General features: G+C 39.3%; 3 protein-coding genes across 3 annotated transcripts in view; 2 read left to right on the top strand and 1 right to left on the bottom strand.

The window, feature by feature from the left end:
• Positions 1-3247: 3247 nt before the first annotated feature.
• vim (vimentin) lies at positions 3248-9476 on the bottom strand. Its single transcript, XM_017700353.2, has 9 exons — positions 8840-9476; positions 7884-7944; positions 6548-6643; positions 5886-6047; positions 5081-5206; positions 4773-4993; positions 4140-4183; positions 3763-3845; positions 3248-3679 (listed from the first exon to the last, which is right to left on the bottom strand). Exons 1-9 carry the CDS (start codon positions 9382-9384, stop codon positions 3638-3640), a joined length of 1380 nt encoding a protein of 459 aa, XP_017555842.1. The 5' UTR covers positions 9385-9476; the 3' UTR covers positions 3248-3637.
• Positions 9477-12747: 3271 nt separating this feature from the next.
• trdmt1 (tRNA aspartic acid methyltransferase 1) lies at positions 12748-20570 on the top strand. The gene is made up of 10 exons (XM_017700355.2): positions 12748-13373; positions 14640-14749; positions 16495-16571; positions 16680-16751; positions 17111-17176; positions 17308-17377; positions 17693-17776; positions 17907-18229; positions 18374-18561; positions 20327-20570. The coding sequence occupies exons 1-10, from the start codon at positions 13310-13312 to the stop codon at positions 20425-20427; spliced, it is 1155 nt and encodes a 384-aa protein (XP_017555844.1). The 5' UTR covers positions 12748-13309; the 3' UTR covers positions 20428-20570.
• A 150-nt stretch (positions 20571-20720) lies between these two features.
• The window catches only part of cubn (cubilin (intrinsic factor-cobalamin receptor)), a 42076-nt gene continuing 40265 nt past the window's right edge, over positions 20721-22531 (top strand). The window contains exons 1-2 of the mRNA XM_017700354.2: positions 20721-20850; positions 21002-21158. Coding sequence (XP_017555843.2) covers positions 21040-21158 — 119 coding nt within the window. The 5' untranslated portion in view covers positions 20721-20850; positions 21002-21039. The remainder of the gene's footprint in view (positions 20851-21001; positions 21159-22531) is intronic.

Raw genomic sequence — 22531 nt, 5'->3', positions numbered from 1 at the left:
AATGTACAAAAAATGAATGGTCACCAAACCGAACAAAGAGCAACTAAGGACATGAAGGCTCCTAACAGTAGACCTCCCTTTCCTCACTGGTTAAGATTCTACATTTCAATTGTGAATTCTTATTTCATATAATTATTTAGGTTGTTTAGTTTTAGTTGTTTAGTGGGGTCCAAACCCATAACCTACAATAGTTGCACAGTTGAAAAAATAGAAAATTGAAGTTTTCTTACTACTTCTTAAGGTTTTGTTGTTTTTTTTCTTAAAACAATCTGTGGAAATCAATTTGCATAAAATGTATTTATGTTGCTACTTTGTCCTAAAATGGTATGTAGTTGTTGCTCCCTTCCAATAAATTGTTTCAAAAACTTCAACTCTTTGAGGAGCCTCCCGTAGCTATATGAATGTCTCACTATATGAATGTCTGCCTTTGGTGAGTAAAATTCTGGGTTTAAATCCTCACTATGGATGTTGGACGAAGCTATGCAATTTGTAGTGGACATATCACCTAGCGATCTAAACGACAAAAAAGGAGGTCTTTTGTAAAATTCCAACCAACAAACCACACATCTCATTAACATCTAAAACTTTGCAGTTACATATTATAAAATTATACATGAAATATGGAAATTTGAAATAAGCCATCTTGGCCACAGAATCAAGAATGGCAACATATTCTCCAGCAATCAGAGGGAGCTTCAGTATTAAGTGTTAATTACAACTTCAAACATGTATACAGTTGTAGGCTTGAAAATATTTATCTTTATATAAAATATTTGTCAAACAAAGTTTGTTAATTTTGTTCCACTGGGTCCAACAATTTTGCAAATACAAGTCTTGTAAGCCTATTGTTTCCCTATAAATCATCAGTTCAGAAAGTGAACTCCAGCAGCAATGCTGTGTCTGATCCACTCGTACCAGCACACACACATTAATATGCCACCACCACATGTTACTGCAGTACTGAGAATGATCCACCACCCAAATATAACTGGATGGACTAAATGGATGGACCATAGTCTGTAATTGTAGAGCAAAGCACACCTATATAGTAAGTAAGTACACACACACACACACACACGTGTGTATATATATATATATATATATATATATATATATATATATATATATATATATATATATATATATATATATACACACTGCTAAAAAAAAGGGAACACTCAAATAACACATCCTAGATCTGAATGAATGAAATATTCTCATTGAATACTTTGTTCTGTACAAAGTTGAATGTGCTGACAACAAAATCACACAAAAATCGTCAAAGGAAATCTAATTTATTAACCAATGGAGGCCTGGATTGGAAAAACACACTACAGGCTGATCCAACTTTGATGTAATGTCCTTAAAACAAGTCAAAATGAGGCTCAGTATTGTGTGTGGCCTCCATGTGCCTGTATGACCTCCCTACAATGCCTGGGCATGCTCCTGATGAGGTGGCGGATGGTCTCCTGAGGGATCTCCTCCCAGACCTGGACTAAAGCATCTGCCAAGTCCTGGACAGTCTGTGGTGCAACGTGGTGTTGGTGGATGGAGCGAGACATGATGTCCCAGATGTGCTCAATCGGATTCAGGTCTGGGGAACGGGCGGGCCAGTCCATAGCTACAATGCCTTCATCTTGCAGGAACTGCTGACACACTCCAGCCACATGAGGTCTAGCATTGTCCTGCATTAGGAGGAACCCAGGGCCAATCACACTAGCATATGGTCTCAGAAGGGGTCTGAGAATCTCATCTTGGTACCTAATGGCAGTCAGGCTACCTCTGGCGAGCACATGGAGGGCTGTGTGGCCCTCCAAAGAATTGCCACCCCACACCATTACTGACCCAGTGCCAAACCGGTCATGCTGAAGGATGTTGCAGGCAGCAGATCGCTCTCCACGGCGTCTCCAGACTCTGTCACGTCTGTCACATGTGCTCAGTGTGAAACTGCTTTCATCTGTGAAGAGCACAGGGTGCCAGTGGCGGATTTGCCAGTCCTGGTGTTCTCTGGCAAATGCCAAGTTTCCTGCACAGTGTTGAGCTGTGAGCACAACCCCCATCTGTGGACGTCGGGCCCTCATACCAACCTCATGGAGTCGGTTTCTAACCGTTTGTGCAGACACATGCACATTTGTGGCCTGCTGGAGGTCATTTTGCAGGGCTCTGGCAGTGCTCCTCCTGATCCTCCTTGCACAAAGGCAGAGGTAGCGGTCCTGCTGCTGGGTTGTTGCCCTCCTACGGCCTCCTCCACATCTCCTGGTGTACTGGCCTGTCTCCTGGTAGCGCCTCCAGCCTCTGGACACTACGCTGACAGACACAGCAAACCTTCTTGCCACAGCTCACATTGATGTGCCATCCTGGATGAGCTGCACTACCTGAGCCACTTGTGTGGGTTGTAGAGTCCGTCTCATGCTACCATGAGTGTGAAAGCACCACCAACATTCAAAAGTGACCAAAACATCAGCCAGAAAGCAGAAAGGTACTGAGAAGTAGTCTGTGGTCCCCACCTGCAGAACCACTCCTTTATTGAGTGTGTCTTGCTAATTGCCAATAATTTCCACCTGTTGTCTATTCCATTTGCACAACAGCTGTTAAATTGATTGTTTATCAGTGTTGCTTCCTAAGTGGACAGTTTGATTTCACAGAAGTTTTACTTGGAGTTATATTGTGTTGTTTAAGTGTTCCCTTTATTTTTTTGAGCAGTATATATATACCCCCTTTAGAATGAATAGATTACTGACCATGCTTTTGGGGTCAGTCTCACAGAACACATACTGTCAGGGACCTTCAGATCACAGTGCTCAAGACAGCTCAAAGACTGAGAACAGTCCACTATAGATGAAAAAAAATAATGGCAATTCTGAAAATAAATTATTAAATACAAAAATAAAGAGCCCTCAGCTCATAGCTTTCCACTAAAAAGTAAATAATAGCCCCCAGCACCTAAAATTAAACACAGCTCTACAGGACATTATAGGTTATTGCACACTGAGAATTTATAATTTAGTTTACATTTTTCATGGCACTCTTCAAAGAACATAAAAGATATTTATTAAAATTATTTTTCAGTTCTTTTTTCGTCTTTTTTGTCAGCATTTGGGGTGGAGTTGTGCTTACTAGAATGTCAAATGCATTTTCCTACAATCCTCAAAATCAAACAGTAATAGTCTGTTCTGTAATTTGACAGTTTTGTAAAGCTTTGTAAATCACAGTTCCATTTAATGCACAAAACATCCTCACTGCTCGCTCAATTTTGACAAGGTTTAATGACTTCGTGAAAGCAGTATCAGTTTGGTGTTTTATTGTGTACACAAGACAATCTAAATTTTGGATAACAAATACAAAACAGAAAAGCAGTCACTCAGATTATTGCTGTGGTCTTGTACAGTGTTAACTACGGAACTTGTAGTAAACAGGAATACTGGTAAAGCTGGTTTCCTCATTGGCCTACAGTGTCTAGTCTGCTGCAACACAACTCTGTGTGCAGATCTTTATGTTATGGCAAAAGGCACTTTAAAGCTGTTTGTTACTCTCACAGAAACAACAGAAATACCCAACATTCTATATGGCAACCCGCTACTGTGCACTCCTCCTCAGTGCCCCATCACTCCTATCTTCCACAGGTTTCACATGCAGTTTATTCCAGCTCTTCATGACGCTGAGTGGACTCATTAATTACCTGCAAATGACAAAGTAGTTTATTAATTTACTTTTATATTGTTATTTACATTGCAGTTTTGCCTAAACATGGTATTTACTTACGTGTCCATCTCTTGTCTCGATAGTCTTAATCACCACCTTTTTGGAAAGGTTCTCAATTGTTGGTCTGCTTTCTAGCAAGGCCTCTGCAAAGAAAAGAGCCCAGAATTTCATTCTGTTGCCAAAGTGTGGCAATTCATCCCTTAAAAGTGAATCTCTTTAAAGAGTCCATTTAAAATTCATTATTTCTGCCAACCCAGTACTATCCCCTTTTCTAGCATCAGCTCTGCATTTATTTAGAAAGTGCAAGTCATCACTTTTATTATTTATTCAGAGCCTGTAAAAGGCAGTGCAGTTTGGCAGGGGGTGGAGATGCTTAGGCATAACACTGCCTGTTCCATGTTAGCACATGGGTGCAATGTAAATGCAGCATACGCTACCTCTTAGATTAAAAGAAGAGATGTTAGGCATGGGCAGGGTGATCCTGGAGAAGAGAGAGAGACAGTGTGAGAGAGAAAGTCATTTTTGATGTGTAGCATGTAAAGCAAAGAAATCCAAATCTTTATAGCAATGTCTATGTTTTAGACAGCACTGACCATGAAAAGATTAACTCTAAACTACACTACAAGGCTCTTGTAGACAAATAAAAATCAAGGTGTCAAAAAGGGCACACTGGTGTGATGCCAAAGAACTACTTTTATTTCCCTAAAAACCTTTCAATGCATGATTAAATAACTTCTTAAAGGGATTTATAAAACCTCAGGCATATTCATTAGCTATATGCACTACAATGCAAACTGACTGAGATATTCCTTATTTATAGGACTGTGTAAAAGAGGTTGGAACCTGATGTCAGGTCCTAGCTATTTGAAGCATTAAAGAACCATTTCTGTAAATGAGATATGAGAGTGACAAACTTTTTTTGTTGAGGACCTTCATACAGTTTAAAGGCTTTATGTGAACCTTTATTTTTAAAAAAGTACATGCGTTCTGAACTCAACAATCCATTCTATATATTTATGTCCAGAATAAAACATACTAAGGAGTTGGGGCATGTCTTTTAAAATCTTTACCTGCTCTCTTCTCCTTCCAGCAATTTCCTGTAGGTGGCAATCTCAATGTCCAGAGCCATTTTGACATTGAGCAGGTCCTGGTACTCGCGCAGGTGGCGAGCCATCTCATCTTTCATGTTACGGATGTCATCTTCCAGACGAGCAATGTTGTCCTGGTAACCAGCTGACTCTACACCAAAATTATCCTCCAGCTCTCTCATCTGACGCTCCAGAGATTCATTCTAATCAAGAAATGGCACATTTGAATTCTTCTTTAAGTAAAGCACAGGCATAATGTATTCCACATATGTGATTAAAAATACACTCACAGTGCCCTTAAGAGCATCCACCTCACAGGTCAGAGCTTGGACCTGGCGACGGTACTCGTTGGAGTCCTGTTTGGCCAAACGGATGGCTTCATTGCTACGAGCAGCAGCCTCTGACAGATCAGCAAACTAGAGAGAAAAATGGACTGGTTTTTAATACTCAGGTAAACAAATGAACATCTGAAAAGAACATAATAAAAAGCAATGTGAGTGAAATGACAAACTCGAATTCTGAGAAAGATTAGAAGCTTCAATCTTAGTCATCCTTTCCGGTTCTACAGTGCTGTATAATTAGCACTGAATGAATCCTTGCTAATAGGGTTGGTCTAATTAACATATTAGGTCATGTTGGTTCACAGGAAAAGGGAGTAATAATCAATAAATCAAAAAAATCAATACTCAAAACACTTTTTTTAAGTCCAGAAATACCATTGTGCGGAGTACTTTCAGAGATTGGCCATCTGTCCTCTCCTCTATCTAGTAAAACCTACCATTACCATCTGTGCTTTAGCCCAGAGGGAGGCCATGCACACCATACCACCTGCAATTTAGGTAAGGACATACTGTACTGCTAACATTAACAACCTAGCATACTATGCTGAGTCATGATTAACCAGCATATTACAAAACTATCCAGTGTTAGTGTAAATATTATCAGTAACAATTGTTAATATCAAATGTTGCCAACAGTGGATATGTAAAGACATGGAAAGAGTGAGGAGTGAAAAACCACACCTACGTTTTTTTAACTGGAAAATGAACAAAACAATAAACATCAAGTTTATTCAGGTTCTGTTAAGAGACTGACCTTGGATTTGTACCATTCCTCTGCCTCCTGGATGTTCTTGGTGGCTAGAGTTTCGTACTGCAAGCGGACGTCCCGCAGGGCAGCGGTCAGATCAGGCTTGGCCACATCCAAATCAATCTGCACGTGCTGATCATGGATCTGGGCCTGGAGCTCAGCAATCTCCTAGAGATAAGCAGAGAGGAAAAGCCAGGATTACACATGCTCCTGCTTGGTTCTATAAGTTTATTATACAGAGTTTTCCTTTATACTTCCATAAAACAACCATGTTCATTTGCTTGTGCTGTACATTGTAACATTTGCAAATTCTCAGAACAAAAAGTAAGTTTCAGCCCTGACATGTATTAGCTTGGTCTCCACATCAAGTTTCAGTATGTTGCCTGTTGTATTTTAGGTTCTGACCCTATATTGAAGTGTTTTTTTCTGAAGGGTCATTCTAATACTGTAGACTTTCCTAGGGAAACATGGCCTTCTTACCACCTTTATCCTCTTGACATAATTCTTTTAACCCCACTGATCGTTTAATCTCCATGGTAATGCCATTTCCTGCCAATCTCATGATCCTCTCAAGTCTCAGTGAGAGTCACATACATGAACTGGTCATCATGCACAGGACAAGAGTTTAGCCGGAAATAACCAAACGGTGTCAAAAGTTGGTTACGTACCTCATCTTGAAGCTTTTTGAGGAAAAGGATCTCCTCCTGTAGGGACTCCACCTTTCGCTCCAAGTCCAGACGAGCCAGGGAAGCATTATCAACATCCTGCAAGCATAGAATGCATAAGACACCTCAAGAAAATGCAGTTTAAGTGTGTAGCAACTTTGAGGTTATGGTTTGAACCTGTTAGGTACCTTCACCTTGCCTTGAATGAATGATATATGAAGAAGAAGAAAAAATTATTCACAAAAATGTGCTTTCAAAGAATTATCCACTGAAAAGTTCTTTAGAGAACAAAAAGAAGTTGTTCTATTAACATTAAAAGTGGACATCTTTATTTAAAAAAAGTCTCTCCAAACTTGAATGCATAAGTGGTTCTTTGCATGGTTAACAATTCTTCCCCATGACGGAAAAATTGTTGAATATAATTCCTTGAATGTTCATAGTTCTACATATCATTACTGCCTTTACTGAAGAACCCTTGAAGAAGGAAAAAATGTCTCTTTGTATTGTTAAATGGTTCTCTTCTACAATGTAAAAAGTGTAGAAAAGAACTATTTAACAATGCAAAGAGCCATTTATGCCCTAATGTATGTGGTTCTTTAAAAACATTTTTTAAATGGTTCTATATAGCATTAAAAGGGATTGTACTATTGTTACAAAACATTTTTGGTACTACAGAGAATCCTTTGCTAACATTGTAGAGGAATCTTCTAAATGTAACACAGATTTGTGCTACTTATCTAAAATACAGATTTCATTCATTTCTAGAGTTTTTGCCAAGTAGAGTACTGAATCAGCTGTACAGCATGAGCCTGTTGGTCTCTGGTGGAGAGTGTTTTGTCGTATGTCTACAGGTGGCCATGGCACATACAATTGAACACGCATCCCCTTATTGTGTTCTTCCTTCCAATGTCTGAAATCACTAATTTCCTGCAGCTAAGAGTAGTATCACCCACTTAGACAACAGCTTGCTTTGTCATCTATGTGCATGCCCCCTCCCCTCATCAGAGCAGAAACAATGCCGGAGCAGAATCAGCTTTTCTGCCATAAGTTCCAGGGACAAAGCTGCCCATTGACCAGTGTTTCTAACCCTGACACTGAACCACAGTATCACGGCCCTGCAAAGCTGGGTGGGGCTGTACACCAGCCCTAGCACTCAGAAAACACTGCTGATCACACCCTGCAGAACAGAGCAGTTTCAGCATGCCATTGAAATGCCTTACAAAGCAGTTTCCACTGATATAATAAACATGTAAAGTGGCAATCTTGAGGAAGAAGAGGGATAAAAAGTCAAAAATGTATTCACTGCGGTGATTTTAATTTGCATGAGGTAGAAACATACTTGTCTAAAGCTCTGGAGGTTATTTTCAGCATCTTCCCTTTGAATGATCTCTTCTTGAAGTCTGCAAGTGACACAAGAGGATTAGAGCAATGACACGCCCACTCTAACAGTACTCATTCTACAGATAACTACACACAGTGTCACATTTAAGCAATCAAACCAGGACATGAATATGGCTTATTTTGCTCACAGCATAAAAATCCAGCATGTTTGATCACAACATGTATTCTTAACTTCATAATTAACCATCACTCATCCCTGTACAATCATTTTGCAAAAGTTTGGGCACCCCTCAAATTACAGGTTGTGCTGATTTTCTAAATAAAAACAGGTTAACGCATCCTCTACAGAAAACAGTGTCAATGCACTATTACCTTTTCTACTGACTTTAACATTTTTCACTATTTTACATCACATTTTTCCCCCAATATGATAAAATCGGTAAATAAACAGAAATTGTACACCAACATTTTTCACTGTACACTAATTTTCACTTAAAAAAACCCCCAAAAAGTATGGTATTCATTTTAGCATGACTCTATATAGAATAAAAGAACTTGTAAAAAACAGTGGAGTGTCTAAACTGAAATCTGATCTAAGTTTTATTCCACACTAAAACAATGTTATAATCCCTATTTCAGCATGTGCAGACCAAGCCACCCCGGCTCAGTTCAGAGAGGCAAAAATGGTGTTCATTTCTCAATACTGCTTTAAAAACAACTTGAAATGAGGTCTACTGTGATAGCAGTGGATTAGGGTAAGCTGCAAGCTGCACCAAAAATAGTTTATAAAAGGTAATCCTTGGGCTAATAGGCTATAACTGTTGGTGGACAACTGCATGGAGAAACCACTGTAATGGAATGAGTGCATGACTGAGTGAATGAATGTTCTTCAAACAGTATTTTTTTTTTTCCTATCCATGTACTCTTTTCTTTTAGGAAGAAGTTTGTGTCTACTTCTCTCTGAGGCGCTGAAGGTCCTCTCCCAGGTTGTCTCTATCCACCTCCACTCTGGCTTTGTCTGTGGTCAGCTGGTCCACTTGCCGACGCAGTTCTCTCATCTCCTCCTCGTACAGATCTCCCACGCGGGACGTTCCTTTGCCCCTTAGCTGCTCCAGCTCGGAGATCAGGCTCTTGTTCTGCTGCTCCAGGAAGCGCACCTTCTCTATGTAGCTGGCAAAGCGGTCGTTCAGGTGCTGCATCTCGGCCTTCTCGTTGGTGCGGTTGGCCTTGAACTCGGTGTTGATGGCGTCGGACAGGGCGAAGTCCAGCGTGTCCGTGGAGAGCCGGGGCCATGGCGCGCTACGCAGCCTGCTGCTCCTGCTGGAGGAGATGGAGATGGAGGGAGGCGCGGAGGAGGCGCTGTAGCTCATCCGAGATGAGCGCACGGGGCTGGCGGAGTAGCGCGAGCTGGAGAAAGTGGAGCGAGCCACGCTTGCGCGCTCCCCGCCGAACATCCTGGTGTAGGAGGAGGACTGGCGGGTGGAGGCTCTGGAAGCCATTTTGAAGATAGTCCTGCTGGTTCTTTCACCCTCAGTGTTTTTGCAGAGAAATGAACTAGTGAGAGTTTCCCCAGCAAAGCTGACCCACGGCTCTGGGGCAGCCTTTATACCCCCCACCCCCGCCCGGCGCGCAGAGGGGCGGAGAGAGCAGCACATCACTGTGACTGCTAAAATTAACTAACTGCTAACTGCTCTTCGTAATCTTCTTCTTCTTATTACTATTAATACTATTATTATTATTATTCCTCACTCAAAATATAAAATGTTTCTCGTCCCAGTTTTCGAGCGAGCCACGAAACTTTGTAGGATAGATTGCTTGTGTTTTTCAAGAAGCAATGTCTGCTTTATATTCAATAGAAAAATAGTAACCCAGTAATAACTCTCCCTTTCTAGTTATTACTGCATTGCTATTTTTCTACTGCATAGAAAGCAGGCATTGGAATGTGTGTAGGAGACTAATAACTGGTTGATTGGTTGATCGACTTTTTTGTTCTGTTCCTCTGTTCGTGAGGGTCACAGAGGTTTTCCCATTAAACTGGATAACTTAAGAGAATAACCGAGTATTGTCCAGTAGTGATGTCCCTTAGCTCTTCTACCTTACAGGCTTGTTTTTGCAAATATTTGTAATGGGTTTTAAGGCTATGCACAGCACGGAATCTGCCCTCCTTAAAGTGACAAACGACCTCTTGCTTATTGCTGATTCAGGAAATTGTGCCATCTTTATGGTATTGGACCTATGTTCTGCTTTCGACAGAGTTGACCATAACATACTTATTGGGCGCTTAGACGAGTGGGTGGGGATACAGGGAGTAGTCCTGAGTTGGTTTAGGTCTTACCTGAACATAGAACATTTTCCGTGAACTTGGGCAATTATTTCTCCTCCTCTGCAGACATGTCTTGGGGTGTTCCTCAATGGTCCATATTAGGGCCCATCCTCTTTTCGTTGTACATGCTACCATTGGGCCAAATTATTAGGAAGCACAATGTTAGCTTTCACTGTTATGCGGATGATAAGTATACCTTCCGATTAAACCTAATGACCATGGCTCATTAATGTCCCTCACAAATTGTCTTGAGGACATTAAGAGATGGATGGCTGTCAATTTCCTTCAGCTGAATGTAAGCAAGACAGAGGTCATTGTTTTTGGTGCTCCCCATCTCATTAACAATGTCTCTAATAACCTGGGTCGTCTGTCGTCATGTGTCAAGTCCTCTGTGAGAAATCTTGGTGTTGTTTTTGACTCAGATCTCAGATTTGATAAACAAATCAACTCTGTGGTAAGGAGTAGTTTCTTCCAGCTCAGAAGCATTGCAAAGCTTAAGCCTTTTCTCTGTTTCTCTGACCTGGAGAAAGTTATTCATGCCTTCATTTCTTCCAGACTTGATTATTGTAATTCGTTATATATAGGGATTAATCAGTCTCTATTGCAACGTCTGCAACTAGTCCAGAATTCTGCTGCCAGGTTACTGACTAGCACTAAGAAAAGAGACCACATCACTCCAGTGCTCGCTTCTCTACATTGGCTACCTGTCCAGCACAGAATACAGTTTAAAGTGCTGTTATTTGTTTTTAAGGCACTAAAAAAGCTTGCCCCCTTTTATATTACAGACCTGCTAACACCCTCAACCTGTTAACGTTCTCTTAGATCATCTTCTCAGAACTTGCTGACTGTTCCCAGGACTCGGCTGAAACTTAAAGGTGATTGTGTATTTGCGGTTTATGCTCCGAGACTTTGGAACAGTCTTCCGCCTGATATTCGACAACAAGTTGCACTACTGCCTTACGGACGGTTAATAACCTTAGAAATACAGGCGTTTGTATCATTTCAGCTAAAAAAATCTGTCTTTAACTTTGTAATAGCTGCCAAGATTTGAATTCGAGCATGTGTCCAGAATTGGTGGAGAACCAAAGACAGCTACAATGTCGGAGTCCAAACTAATGAAAGGATATGCTTCCTGTACTCCAGCTGCAGAGTGCAAACGTCAGCTAACGTCTACAGTGATAAATCGATGGATAAGTGAAAATAACTACCAAAACACAGACAAGCCATGCTAGCTGAAGGTGCCGAAACAGCTTGCTAACAATAAACTAGTTGGCAAAAAGCTAAACACACACATATGCCGGGTCCGTGAAACGCTAGAGGGCGCTCCTGAGTCCAAATTAATGGGTTAATGTGGAGCATTTAAGTAATATCATAGTTAAACATTTTTAAGACAAAATTCTGAATATTTTGAACACAGAACAGCATAAAACAATTTAACACCACCGTTATATTTTTAAATGCTTTTGAACTCCAATCAGCATTCAGTAGCATTAATGCTAGCGTACCAGAGTCTGGTAAAAACGTTAAAAAAAAACGTTTGCTGTAAAAAAGGGAAATATACAAGTAAGTTTTCTTTGCTTTTTGTGTAAAATCCTCTTCATCTTTTTATTTAAAAGAACATTTTGGGCACGTGATTAGAAACTATTTGAACATCTGGGTTTTAGCCGTTTGTCTCTATTGAACCACATTCATTAAGGACTCGCTCGCGCTCGCGCTCGCTGCTGTTTTGCAGTCCTGTTTTTGATAACGGGGGAAATAGGAAGTGGCCAGCTCCTCATTAACTGGCTCTGGTCATGGTCAGCAGCGTCACTGTAAATGTTTTACACAAACACCGGCTCCATTAAACAAACATCTACTCCCCGCTGAGGACTCACTCTCTCAGACAGTGTTGCCAACTCCTCGGTAAGGAAAGTAGCTGGCTGTCCTAAAAGTCGCTAGAACTCGCTAAATGACGTCATCGCTCTATTTGCATAATTATCCATTTGCGTGTATTGGAAGCTGTAGAATAAAGGAATAACGTTGTGGGAGAGAAAAAAGTGAGTAAAAAACACCCTAAATATGTTAGAACTACAAATGAACTCTGAATAAATTAACTTCTTCTATTGATTTTTTTGCCATTGAAATAGGCCATCACTTCTCAAAATAACTTTATGACTTTAATGCTTTGTCTAGACCCACATTACATAAATAATTTTTACATAAATTACATAAATCAATTTCGTCCTGTGTTGTTAAATGTTAGCATTTCACATTTAATCAAAAGACTGTTATGTAGGGTGGAACTGCTACTCTATGCTCAACCCTCCTCCTTTATCCGAGCTTGGGACCGGCAAAGTGACATTAAAACAGACACTTTGGTAGAAGTATTTAGTTTTTTTGTTTCCTTTCTTTTTTTAGTTTTTTTCTTGAATTTTTAAAATAATGTTTTACATTTATATTTATATCCTGTATCCTCTGTAAATAGGGGGCGGGGTCTGCGGCGGCTTTGGGCATGCGCAGTTCATTTGCGGTGTGGACGTGGAGCGGTGTGGGTCTGCTCTGACTGTAAGACAGCACTGTGGGACCCGCTGCTCGCTGAGGACAGTCGCAGAAGAACATGTGTGTTCACCTCAGAGTCTCCCAAAGTCTCCAAAAACACCAGAAAAAGTCGCTAAGTTGGCAGCACTGCTCTCAGAAGGCGACCGCTGTGGAGGCAGAAAATTAGTTGCAGCTTCAGAGTAGCTGCAACTCTGAAGCATAAAGTTAACGTTTGTCAGCAGCAGTGAAATATTGACAAAGAGGTTATTTTCCTCTGTATGACAAAGTTTATTCCTTTGATAATTGCACATACTTATTTTCCCTCTATTCATCGTCAGCTGACAAAACACTAAACTGAGATAAGATTGTTTTTGCTTCAAAATCGAACACTTACTTAAGCTGTACACGCTATACTCGCCATCGTTGTTTTAGCGTTACTCTCCAACAATTACTTTCAATTGAAAAGTGCAGAAATGTGAAAAGACCTCAGATCTAACGGGCTGAAAGGTCGGAACCTTGATTCTGGGGCCTTTGTTTCCAGGGAACCTCTGCCGCTAGCATGCTTAGCTAACTGTGCGGTAAACATGGGGAAACTGCGGGTTTTAGAGCTCTACAGCGGCATTGGAGGAATGCATTATGCACTCACAGGTAGGTTAGCTTTTTATATCTGCGGATTTGATGGACTTACACGTGTATAAATTAGCAATGAAGTAGTCGACATCCTGTCTATCTGTGGTTTAATATCTCCGCTGACAGGCAAGCGAACTAGTTAAATCTGTCGGTCTGTCTCTCTGTCTGTGTGTGTCTATCTGTCCGTTTGTTTGTCTACCTGCTTGCCTGTTTGTCTGTTAGTATGTCGGTCTGTCCACTTCCTTGGTCTCAACGGGTGTCACTGTTCTCTTGAACTTGTCTGATATGAATCGTGTCAGTCATTAATCGTGTCAGTCAGGTCACTAGCTAACTAACCTAACGCTACGTACCTTGTTGGAGATACGGAGTCTGAGTATAGTTAGGTGCTATACTGTTTTAAGAAACTCTATTTTTGTCTAAATTACTTAAAACAAGAATGTACACAAACTGGCCATTTTGTTAGGTCCATGTCGGTCATAGAGGTGCACTCTGTTGCTCTACAATTATAGATTGTAGTTCACCTGGTTCTCCACATAGTTTGTTAGCCCTTTTTATCCTGTTAATCAATGGACACGACAACTGCAGTAAGACTGACATGCTTGGGTTCAGAAACAGCAGTGCCGTTAGAGCTTTTAAACAATGTGTTTGCTTACTGTCCACTAGATCGATGTGGTTGGTATAGTGTAGTGGGTAACACCTCTTCTATGCTGTAGACTGGGGTTCAATCCCAGTGGGGTAAACACCCTATACTATAGCGGTAAGAGTCATTGGGCAAGATTCCTAACACTACCTTCACCTACCTGTGTAAAGTGATAAAATTGTAAGGCGCTCTGGATAACAGCATCTGACAAAATGCCATAAATGTAAATGTAGATGCACCTAGTAGATGCACCTAGGTGCACCTAGATGCACCTGGTTCATCTTGAGATGAACCATGCTGAGAGATGATTAACCAAATAATCAGATGGACTACAATCTATAACTGTAACACTACATGGGCTTTCTATATAGTAAGGTAATGCTATGTTACGGTAAAGATACTGAGTCTAGATATAAAGCAGGTGGAGCTAATAAAGTTGCCGATGAGTGTACGCTATCCTAGTCATCTTAGATGCTATCCTCACCTGTGCCCCACCTTTCAGTGATTGAACAATTGAGCTGTAGCTGTACATTATGACAGACTGCAAGTTTCCTCTATGTAAATGATGCTAGGTATTAAGGTGTTAGATAATAATTTAAAGTTTCATAGGTTATTGATATAACTTACCTTTTTTTCCTCTTTAGAGAGCTCAGTGCATGCTGAAGTGGTAGCTGCAGTGGATGTGAACACGACAGCCAATGAAATCTATAAACACAACTTCCCACATACTCTACTGCTACCCAAGACCATCGAAGTGAGTATCAGCTAACTACTAGCCTTTGGTTTCCAGATTACCAGGCGATCCTAGATCCTAGTCAGCATTACAGCTAAGCTTAATATTACGGCATTGTGCCTACTTTTAGGGATGCATAATGAAATTGGAAACTGTATTAGCAGATATTTGATTGAAAAAATTGCCATCAGACATGTTTAGTATTGACTGATATTTTATTTTAGAAGAGCAAAGTTTAGGTGACGGATATGTGCTTTTTGGTCATTTTCTCTGTATATTGAACCCCCTACAAATCACAGTTCTCTGTAATGTTCATCCTGGCAAATCTCAGCTTCTACATTTTATAAATTCTTATATATTTGCAAGTGTTTTGTAGTTTGCTGAATTTAGGTAACCCCAGTTATAATGGGAGCTGTATCTGAGAGTTGTTCATCGCTAGATTTTTGTGATCATTCCCTCAGACCAGATCGGTCCAGATTCTTACTTGGTTCTAGTAGTTTTGTTAATTTTATAATCAAACATCTGAATAGACTTGAAGGAATGTGCTTTTGTGCACTGTTATGCTGGTATCCCTTGTTGCCACTAGGGGCACACAGTGGCTGGCCTGTGTCCTCGCATGGACTAATATGGATGAAAAGCTTTTATTTGGAGTCTCAGTTCCCACTCCATAAAATAAATTTGTGTAAAGTACTTGTAAGACTTAATAAAAATATAGATTATAATAAAACTAAAAATAACAGTAAGCATAAGATCATTGGATGCTGATTCATGGAAATGTGTGTTTGTCATAAGGCTCTTTTTCACAGAACTCAGCAAGTCCAACTTGTATGACTTATAAGTTATTCTCAAGTCTTTATACACTAATATCTCATAAAATTTGTTATATCCTTAGCAAATAATCATGAAATCCATTTTTATAAAAAAAAGTAGAGCCAAAGCCTAAAGGAGTATGCTGAAAAGTACATTAATCTGCATAGTCAATAAAAGTGCTCTGTTGGCAGCCAGTTAGGCCTAATTCCAGTGAATAAAAGGCCAAAACCTTGACAAAAGTTCTTTTCATTTGTTGAATTATGCTTCATTTGAAACATTATGTAATGAAACAGCTTTCCACTTGCAAAATCTACTTTATTTAACTCCTTAAGATGTTGCCAGATTAACAATTCAGTTACTTATCTCAGCAGTTGTTATTTAGATTTCTTTGATTTGAATATTTGGCACATTTTACATTAGTTAGAAGCTACTGTTAAATTAATATGTAATGTAAATGTAAGAGTTTGAAATATGTTCCTGCCCTTTGCAGTTTAAGTTGTTAATTCATATCTATCCACACTTCAACCCATGACTGATGGTTAGAGGAATATTTTAAGTGAAAGAGTAACTCTCTGGATTTAGTGTGGGGTAAAGGTTGTGTGCACCGTCAGCAGGGATAATGATGCACCAGCTCCTGGTCTCATTGTCTGGAGTGTGTTTCAGTGACACTTTATGACAATAAAATGTGGCCCAAGCACAGTCTGGGTTTTTTTTCCCCTTCATTATAAGATGGACATAACTTGAAAATTGCCTTGAAATTAATTTATGATTTGTAGGGTAGTAAGAAAAGATTACCGGTTTCATAACTACTTAACTGTATGTTTTTGGAATTTTTTTTGACAAAATTTGCAAACCAGGAGAGTCCTATGTAGTCAAGGGTGGCAAGTTATTGTACAATGCATGTAAAATATGGCTTTTTTTGATTATAACGAATGCTTTTGTTGTGTTTCTGTTAGGGAATGACATTAAATGATTTCAATAAACTGGATTTTGATATGATTTTGATGAGCCCTCCTTGTCAGCCATTCACTAGGTAAGCAGATATGTATATCTCCTTTCCATTTCTCACTAATGACTTTAGAAATGAGAAATAATGTATTGTTTATTTTTAGTTTTTTATTTGTTTGTGTTTTCCCTGCAGGATTGGGTTACAGGGTGATGTTTCTGACCCCCGAACAAAAAGCTTTCTCTATATATTGGACCTTCTGCCAAGGTCAGAAAGACCTTGCTTAATGTCTCCGTATATGCTGCTTTTATCTGTTTTTTTTCATGTGTTTAGAAATATTTGAACTTTCATTGTTTTTATTTATTTGTTTGTTTGTTTGTTTATTTTGTATCTCTTCAGTTCATTATTGCAGGGGTAGACTCTTCAGTTATGTTTCCTGCCTGTAGACCTTTCTAAATTAATGTTTTATAAGTTATTGTCTTATAAATTATTCATTTGTGTGTAATACATTTTTAAAGCACACTTTTTCTCCTAGCACTACTTTAAGGCATGTTTTCTACAGAGTTATTTTGGAATTGCAGCCAGGTCATTTTGTGAAAGAATGTCTCACTCTGCTGTATCTGTAGGCTGAACAAGCTGCCACGCTTCATTCTGCTGGAGAATGTGAAAGGATTCGAAACATCTTCTGCAAGGTAATATGGGATATGTGGCATTACTGTGATTGTGTAGTTAGCAGTTTGTACTGTCCCTGTATTTGTCACTGTGTGCACCTAAGTGCCTATGTCATGTAGGTTTGTGATCTGGTCTTTTGTCTTTTCCACAGAAATTCTTTGATAAAAACTTTGAAGGAATGTGAATACAGTTTTCAGGAATTCATGATTTCACCCACTTGTGTAAGCATTTTTTTCTTTCTTATGCTTCATTCAGATCATTAATACTTTCTGTTCACCACGATAACTATGAATTAAAATTTAAATAATAAGGTCCAGATAATGTGAAATATTTAAATATTTGAGCAAAGTAGACATTTTTTAATTCATTATAAACTGTTTGTTTCAAATGACAGTGATTTTTGTTGAGTTCTTTGCTGGAGTTTTTTCTTGATTTCATCAATGCATGCAGGATATAATGCTGCAAGAGTGGGTTACTGGTCTCCTATCAATTTTAACAACTTACTTCACTAAATTTATGTATTACTCTTTTCACAGCTAGGAATACCAAATTCAAGGCTGCGTTATTTCCTTATTGCCAAGGCACCTCCAGGGTCTTTATCTTTTCAGACAATTTCAGAGGTAAATACATCTGTTCACTTTGAAAAGTGCATAGTACTGTATAAGTTTTAATGCACAGATTTAGCATTTATACCGTCTAATTATTTTTTCCATATAAATTATGTGATGATCTCTGTGCTTTGTTTCACAGATTCTACAAATCTTTCCAACGGCACATTCTAGTGATGGCACAGATAGTCCCATAATCCCAGATAACCACTGTAGTGCCCTTAGTAGTAAAACCAGAGATAACAAGGATGTCCTCTATAAGCTTGAGACAGCTCAGGACCTGGAGAGGAAGAAAAGTCAAAACAGTGAGGAGTCAGTGAGAAAACTGCAGGACTTCCTAGAGGAGGAGGGACAGAGAACTGACATGGACCATTATCTGCTGCCGTCAAAAACCCTGCTCAGATATGCCCTGCTCATGGACATAGTGAGCCCAAACTGCAGGAGATCGGTCTGCTTCACTAAAGGGTGAGCCATCTGAAAGATGTGTTTCTACTTCAAAAAAACAATCCAGTGATCTTAAAAAATGTAAGTCATTTATTAGCCTGTGCCTGAAGCATCTAACTGTATCTACTACCCATTATGCTAAATAATGAAATTGTTCTCTTTCAGATATGGGCATTATGTGGAGGGAACTGGTTCAGTTCTGCAGTCCTGTACAGATGTAGAGCTGGAGAGTGTCTTTAAGTCACTAGAGGTGCTGCCTGAAGAAGAGAAGCTAAAGCAGCTATCCCGACTGAAGCTCAGATACTTCACACCCAGAGAGATAGCTAACCTTATGGGCTTCCCTTCGCACTTCAGTAAGCACGTTATTTATAGATTAAAGAGTATCCATGCTGATTACTTTCCATGGTTATTAGTTATTTTGCTTCATTATGGGTCATTTGAGAGTCTTTAATGTATTGTGTTATTTTATCCAGCCCTCAGTTGTTATCTGAGGTAGCAGAAGTACACAAATCTCTTAAGTAATAGTAATCTAGTAAGAAAATTCTCAAGTGAAAGTTGAAGTTTAAAGGTACATGCTCACAGGTGTACTTAATGTGAAGTATGTCTTTAAAAATAGTTTTATTTGAGATGGACATTGTTGGAATCTCTACTAAGATAAAGCAGAAGACTTTATTTTTACATTAGAGCAAATAATTTCTATTACGTAGATCCTGTAAGTCCTAACAGCCTTGCAGTTATCACTCTACATACAGTACACCCCTCAGATTTAGGCAAATATTTTATTATATATTTCATGGGACAACACTATAGAAATGAAACGTGGATATAACTTCAATTAGTCAGTGTAAATCTTGTATAGCAGTATAGATTTACTGTCCTCTGAAAATAACTCGACACACAGCCATTAATATCTAGATAGTTGGCAACACAAGTGAGTACACCTCACAGTGAACATGTCCTAATCATCATAAACCTAATCATCCTAGGCTAAAGTATATTGCCACAGCGGTTAAGAAATATGTTTGTTTGTTAGTTTTTATTCACTGAAGTCCATACAAGCATCTGAACCTACCTGGTACATCACTTAAAGTGGAACAGAAAATGAAGCCAACTTCATCTAGACTCTCAACTGTATGAGTCTGAATTAAAGTAACTAATCCTGGGCTGCATCAGTTGAGATGGTGGGTGCTGGTTCAGCCCCTTATTTACAACAGATATACACTTGGATGTAACATTTACAGTTTTTTTAGTTCTTGTGCTGTGAGTTTATTCATTAACTCGCAGTAACCAGCCCAAAACCCTGCCAGCCCACCGGGAATTATCCCGACTCTCCCAATTTCCCACTCCAGGATTAAGTGAGGCCATGGGTGCAGTTTTTTTTTTTCCCAGATGTATCATCCGATTTAAGTGTTAGCTCGATTCTTTCACTTTCTGTGAATTCCACTGTCTTGTCCAGTTAACTTTTCAAATGTGCTCAAAGCTGGGGCCTGTAAACTGTGAACGTAGCCAATAAGAGGTTCACTCCCCCTCCCCCCTTCACTGCGCCAATTTGCACTTCATTAGGTGCCTGTATACAGTTGCCTGCTTAGAAAACACATAAATAAATAGAGATTGTCAAAACTAAAGTAATGAGTCTTTTTAAAAATGTAATGAATAAAAAGTGCAGATTTTTCTTTTGAAACATAGTGAATAAAGGTAAGTAACAGAAATACTCCAATAAAGTACAGATACCTAAACAAATTACTTAAGTACAGTAACAAACACTTGTACTTCATTACTTACAACCTCAGTTATGTCTTCTGTGTGCAGAAGTTTAAAATGAACTGAATTTCCTCTTTAAAGTTGTTTCGTTATTTGAATGTGGAGAATTTAATCAGTAACCTTTCGTCTGTTAGATGTCCTCCTGTTACAAACTGTTCTGTTATTTATGTATGTATGTATTTATTTTGTATGTATTAACCACACCTAATTTAATTAAGATGAATTGTGATATAATCAAGAAGAACAAGTCTTTGTTTTCTCTAAATACTTTGAATGTACTTAAGTTTCTGGAATCCCATTAATTGATGCATATTTAACATTTTGTTTGTTAATTTTCTACTTTCTTTTCTGTTTCAGCTTTTCCACCAAGAATCTCAATTAAACAGCAGTACCGGGTTCTGGGAAACAGTCTCAATGTTCATGTAGTTGCCAAGCTCATCAGTCTTATGGTGTCGTGACCAACAGATATGCTTTATTGCAGTTCATAAGGTGAGAGATAAAAGGACATTGCAGGTTGCACTTGAGTTGTCTGGAGTAGAAAATCAACTTTTGTTTTATGTGAATCAAATTTGTAAACTTTTAAATAAAGTGGTGTTTTTTATATTGTGTTTTATTGTTGTTTTATATAAAGATGAAATATTCTTGTTTTTGGGCGTTTTAAATAAATAAAAATGTGTTTGAATTAATACTTTTAAAAAGGGGACTGGACCAGTTGACTAATGTACATTATGTGATATCCCTTTAGGGTTTGTTGAGGGGGGGGTTTGGCCAAAACAATGCTGTGTGTTCAGGACTTTTAACTCTGGTTACTGATCTATGAAAATCATATGACAGCACTTGGTAATCACACGGTAAAGTGAATAAACTGCTATGCAACTCAGGTAAATGCTGTCTTGAACTCTACCTATCTCTCTTCCTTGAATGGTTTTGGCTAATTTATTGGTGAATGCAATGTTCTCAGAGGACTTGTTAGGAGCAAAGTGCACCTTTGTAAGTGTAGACCATTTGGCTGTTCTCTGGGTTCACCCTCAGTGTGGTGTCTGAAGAGCATACTGAGACAAACTATCAGCATGGCTCAGACACTTCGGCTGTCTTGGCTGTTGTTGGCTCTCCTCTTCTTTGGTGGACTGCAGTGTGACCAGGGCAATTGGGCCCATAGCCGCAGCAAGAGGGACATCAGCAACACCCAGTGAGTAGTGACTGTTACATTAGACTTACAGTAGCTGCACGCAGATCCCCTTTTGACAGATCTGGTAACAAACAACTTATGTATTTGAAAGTGTGCTAAAAATTATTTTTAATGGCAAATGGTGTTGGGCTAAATTTTGTGTCCACTGACATTAAAGTATACCATTTATCCCCTTGGTTAAGTTGGGCAAATGGCCAGGATCTGCTGATGGGGCCAAACCGCTATTACACATCTCTAATGAAGAGTTTACTTTGCAGTTTGTATTGTTAAATAAGGGATTACACTTTTTGAGTATATGAGAGTACCGTACAGCGTATGTACAGATGCTTAAATTGATAAACTGGTGAAACTCAGTTGAATAGGGTTAGGTTCAGCATTAGGTTTAGGCTTTGGGTTAGTGTTAGATTGAATTGAGTCTGTTACATTAGTCCAGTTATATAGATATTTAGTTGGTGTTAATTCTGAATATCTACAGTGGACTCTCAAAATGAAGTGTCAATGGGTAATGAATAATACGCTTTATGGCATAAGGAGCTTTGGATTTGAACGGGTAAAAAAAGAAATAAACTTTGGTAACACTTCATTTGAATAGTTCACTTTAGATGCTTTGTAGATACTTGGTGTTTTCACGCATACTTCGTTTTAAAAGAACCAAACCGAGTTCTGTTAAAGTAAACCTGGAAGGGAACCAACTGCAAATGACCTCAGTTCTTTTTGTGTTCACACTGTAAATGAACTATAAAGAGGACTCCGTTTTCTTTCTTGTCCTTTGAGATCTCTGACCCCTTTCACAGCACTCACGCTCCTTAGCGCTCGAAAATTGGGCAGCGTTCTCTGATAAATCTGACCTATCAGGTGACGAGAAGACCCACCAGATCCGCCTGCTGCTCTCCTATTGGCCGCGCTGAAAGGATTGGCCGAAGTGCATCACTCAAAATTGGAAAAATTGCCCTGCAGGTCTGCCGTGGTTGACTCCGTTTTCAGCTGTGCTCTTCACTGATCTTCATTCATTCAGTGTTCAGAGTGAAAGCAGCTGGAAACTGCGTTGCGTGCCCAGCTCGAGCCTTTAACACCGTAAATCAGGCGAGCTTTCGCATTTAATCTCTTTAATATGTCAGCGCTGCTGTCTGTCTCGGATCACTGACTTCATCCTGAGTAGGACCTTGTAAATGATCATCGCTCTGTTTTACCTGCTGAAGCACTGAACACTGGCTGTGTGTACAGTGAGGCTCGAGGTCTTTACCATAAAGCAAAGTTAAAGCGAACAGGAGTCGTTTTGTTTTCACGATGCACAAGTTAATCAAACCACATAACGAACTACAAACGAACCGAATTCGAGAGGTGCTCTCAGTTTGGCGTGTTCACATGTGCAA

Source organism: Pygocentrus nattereri, chromosome 3 (genome assembly GCF_015220715.1).
Source record: "Pygocentrus nattereri isolate fPygNat1 chromosome 3, fPygNat1.pri, whole genome shotgun sequence".
NCBI classification, from domain to species: Eukaryota; Metazoa; Chordata; class Actinopteri; order Characiformes; family Serrasalmidae; genus Pygocentrus; species Pygocentrus nattereri.
The sequence above is the reverse complement of the archived record's forward strand: the minus strand, read 5'-3'. Positions and strand labels throughout refer to the sequence as shown.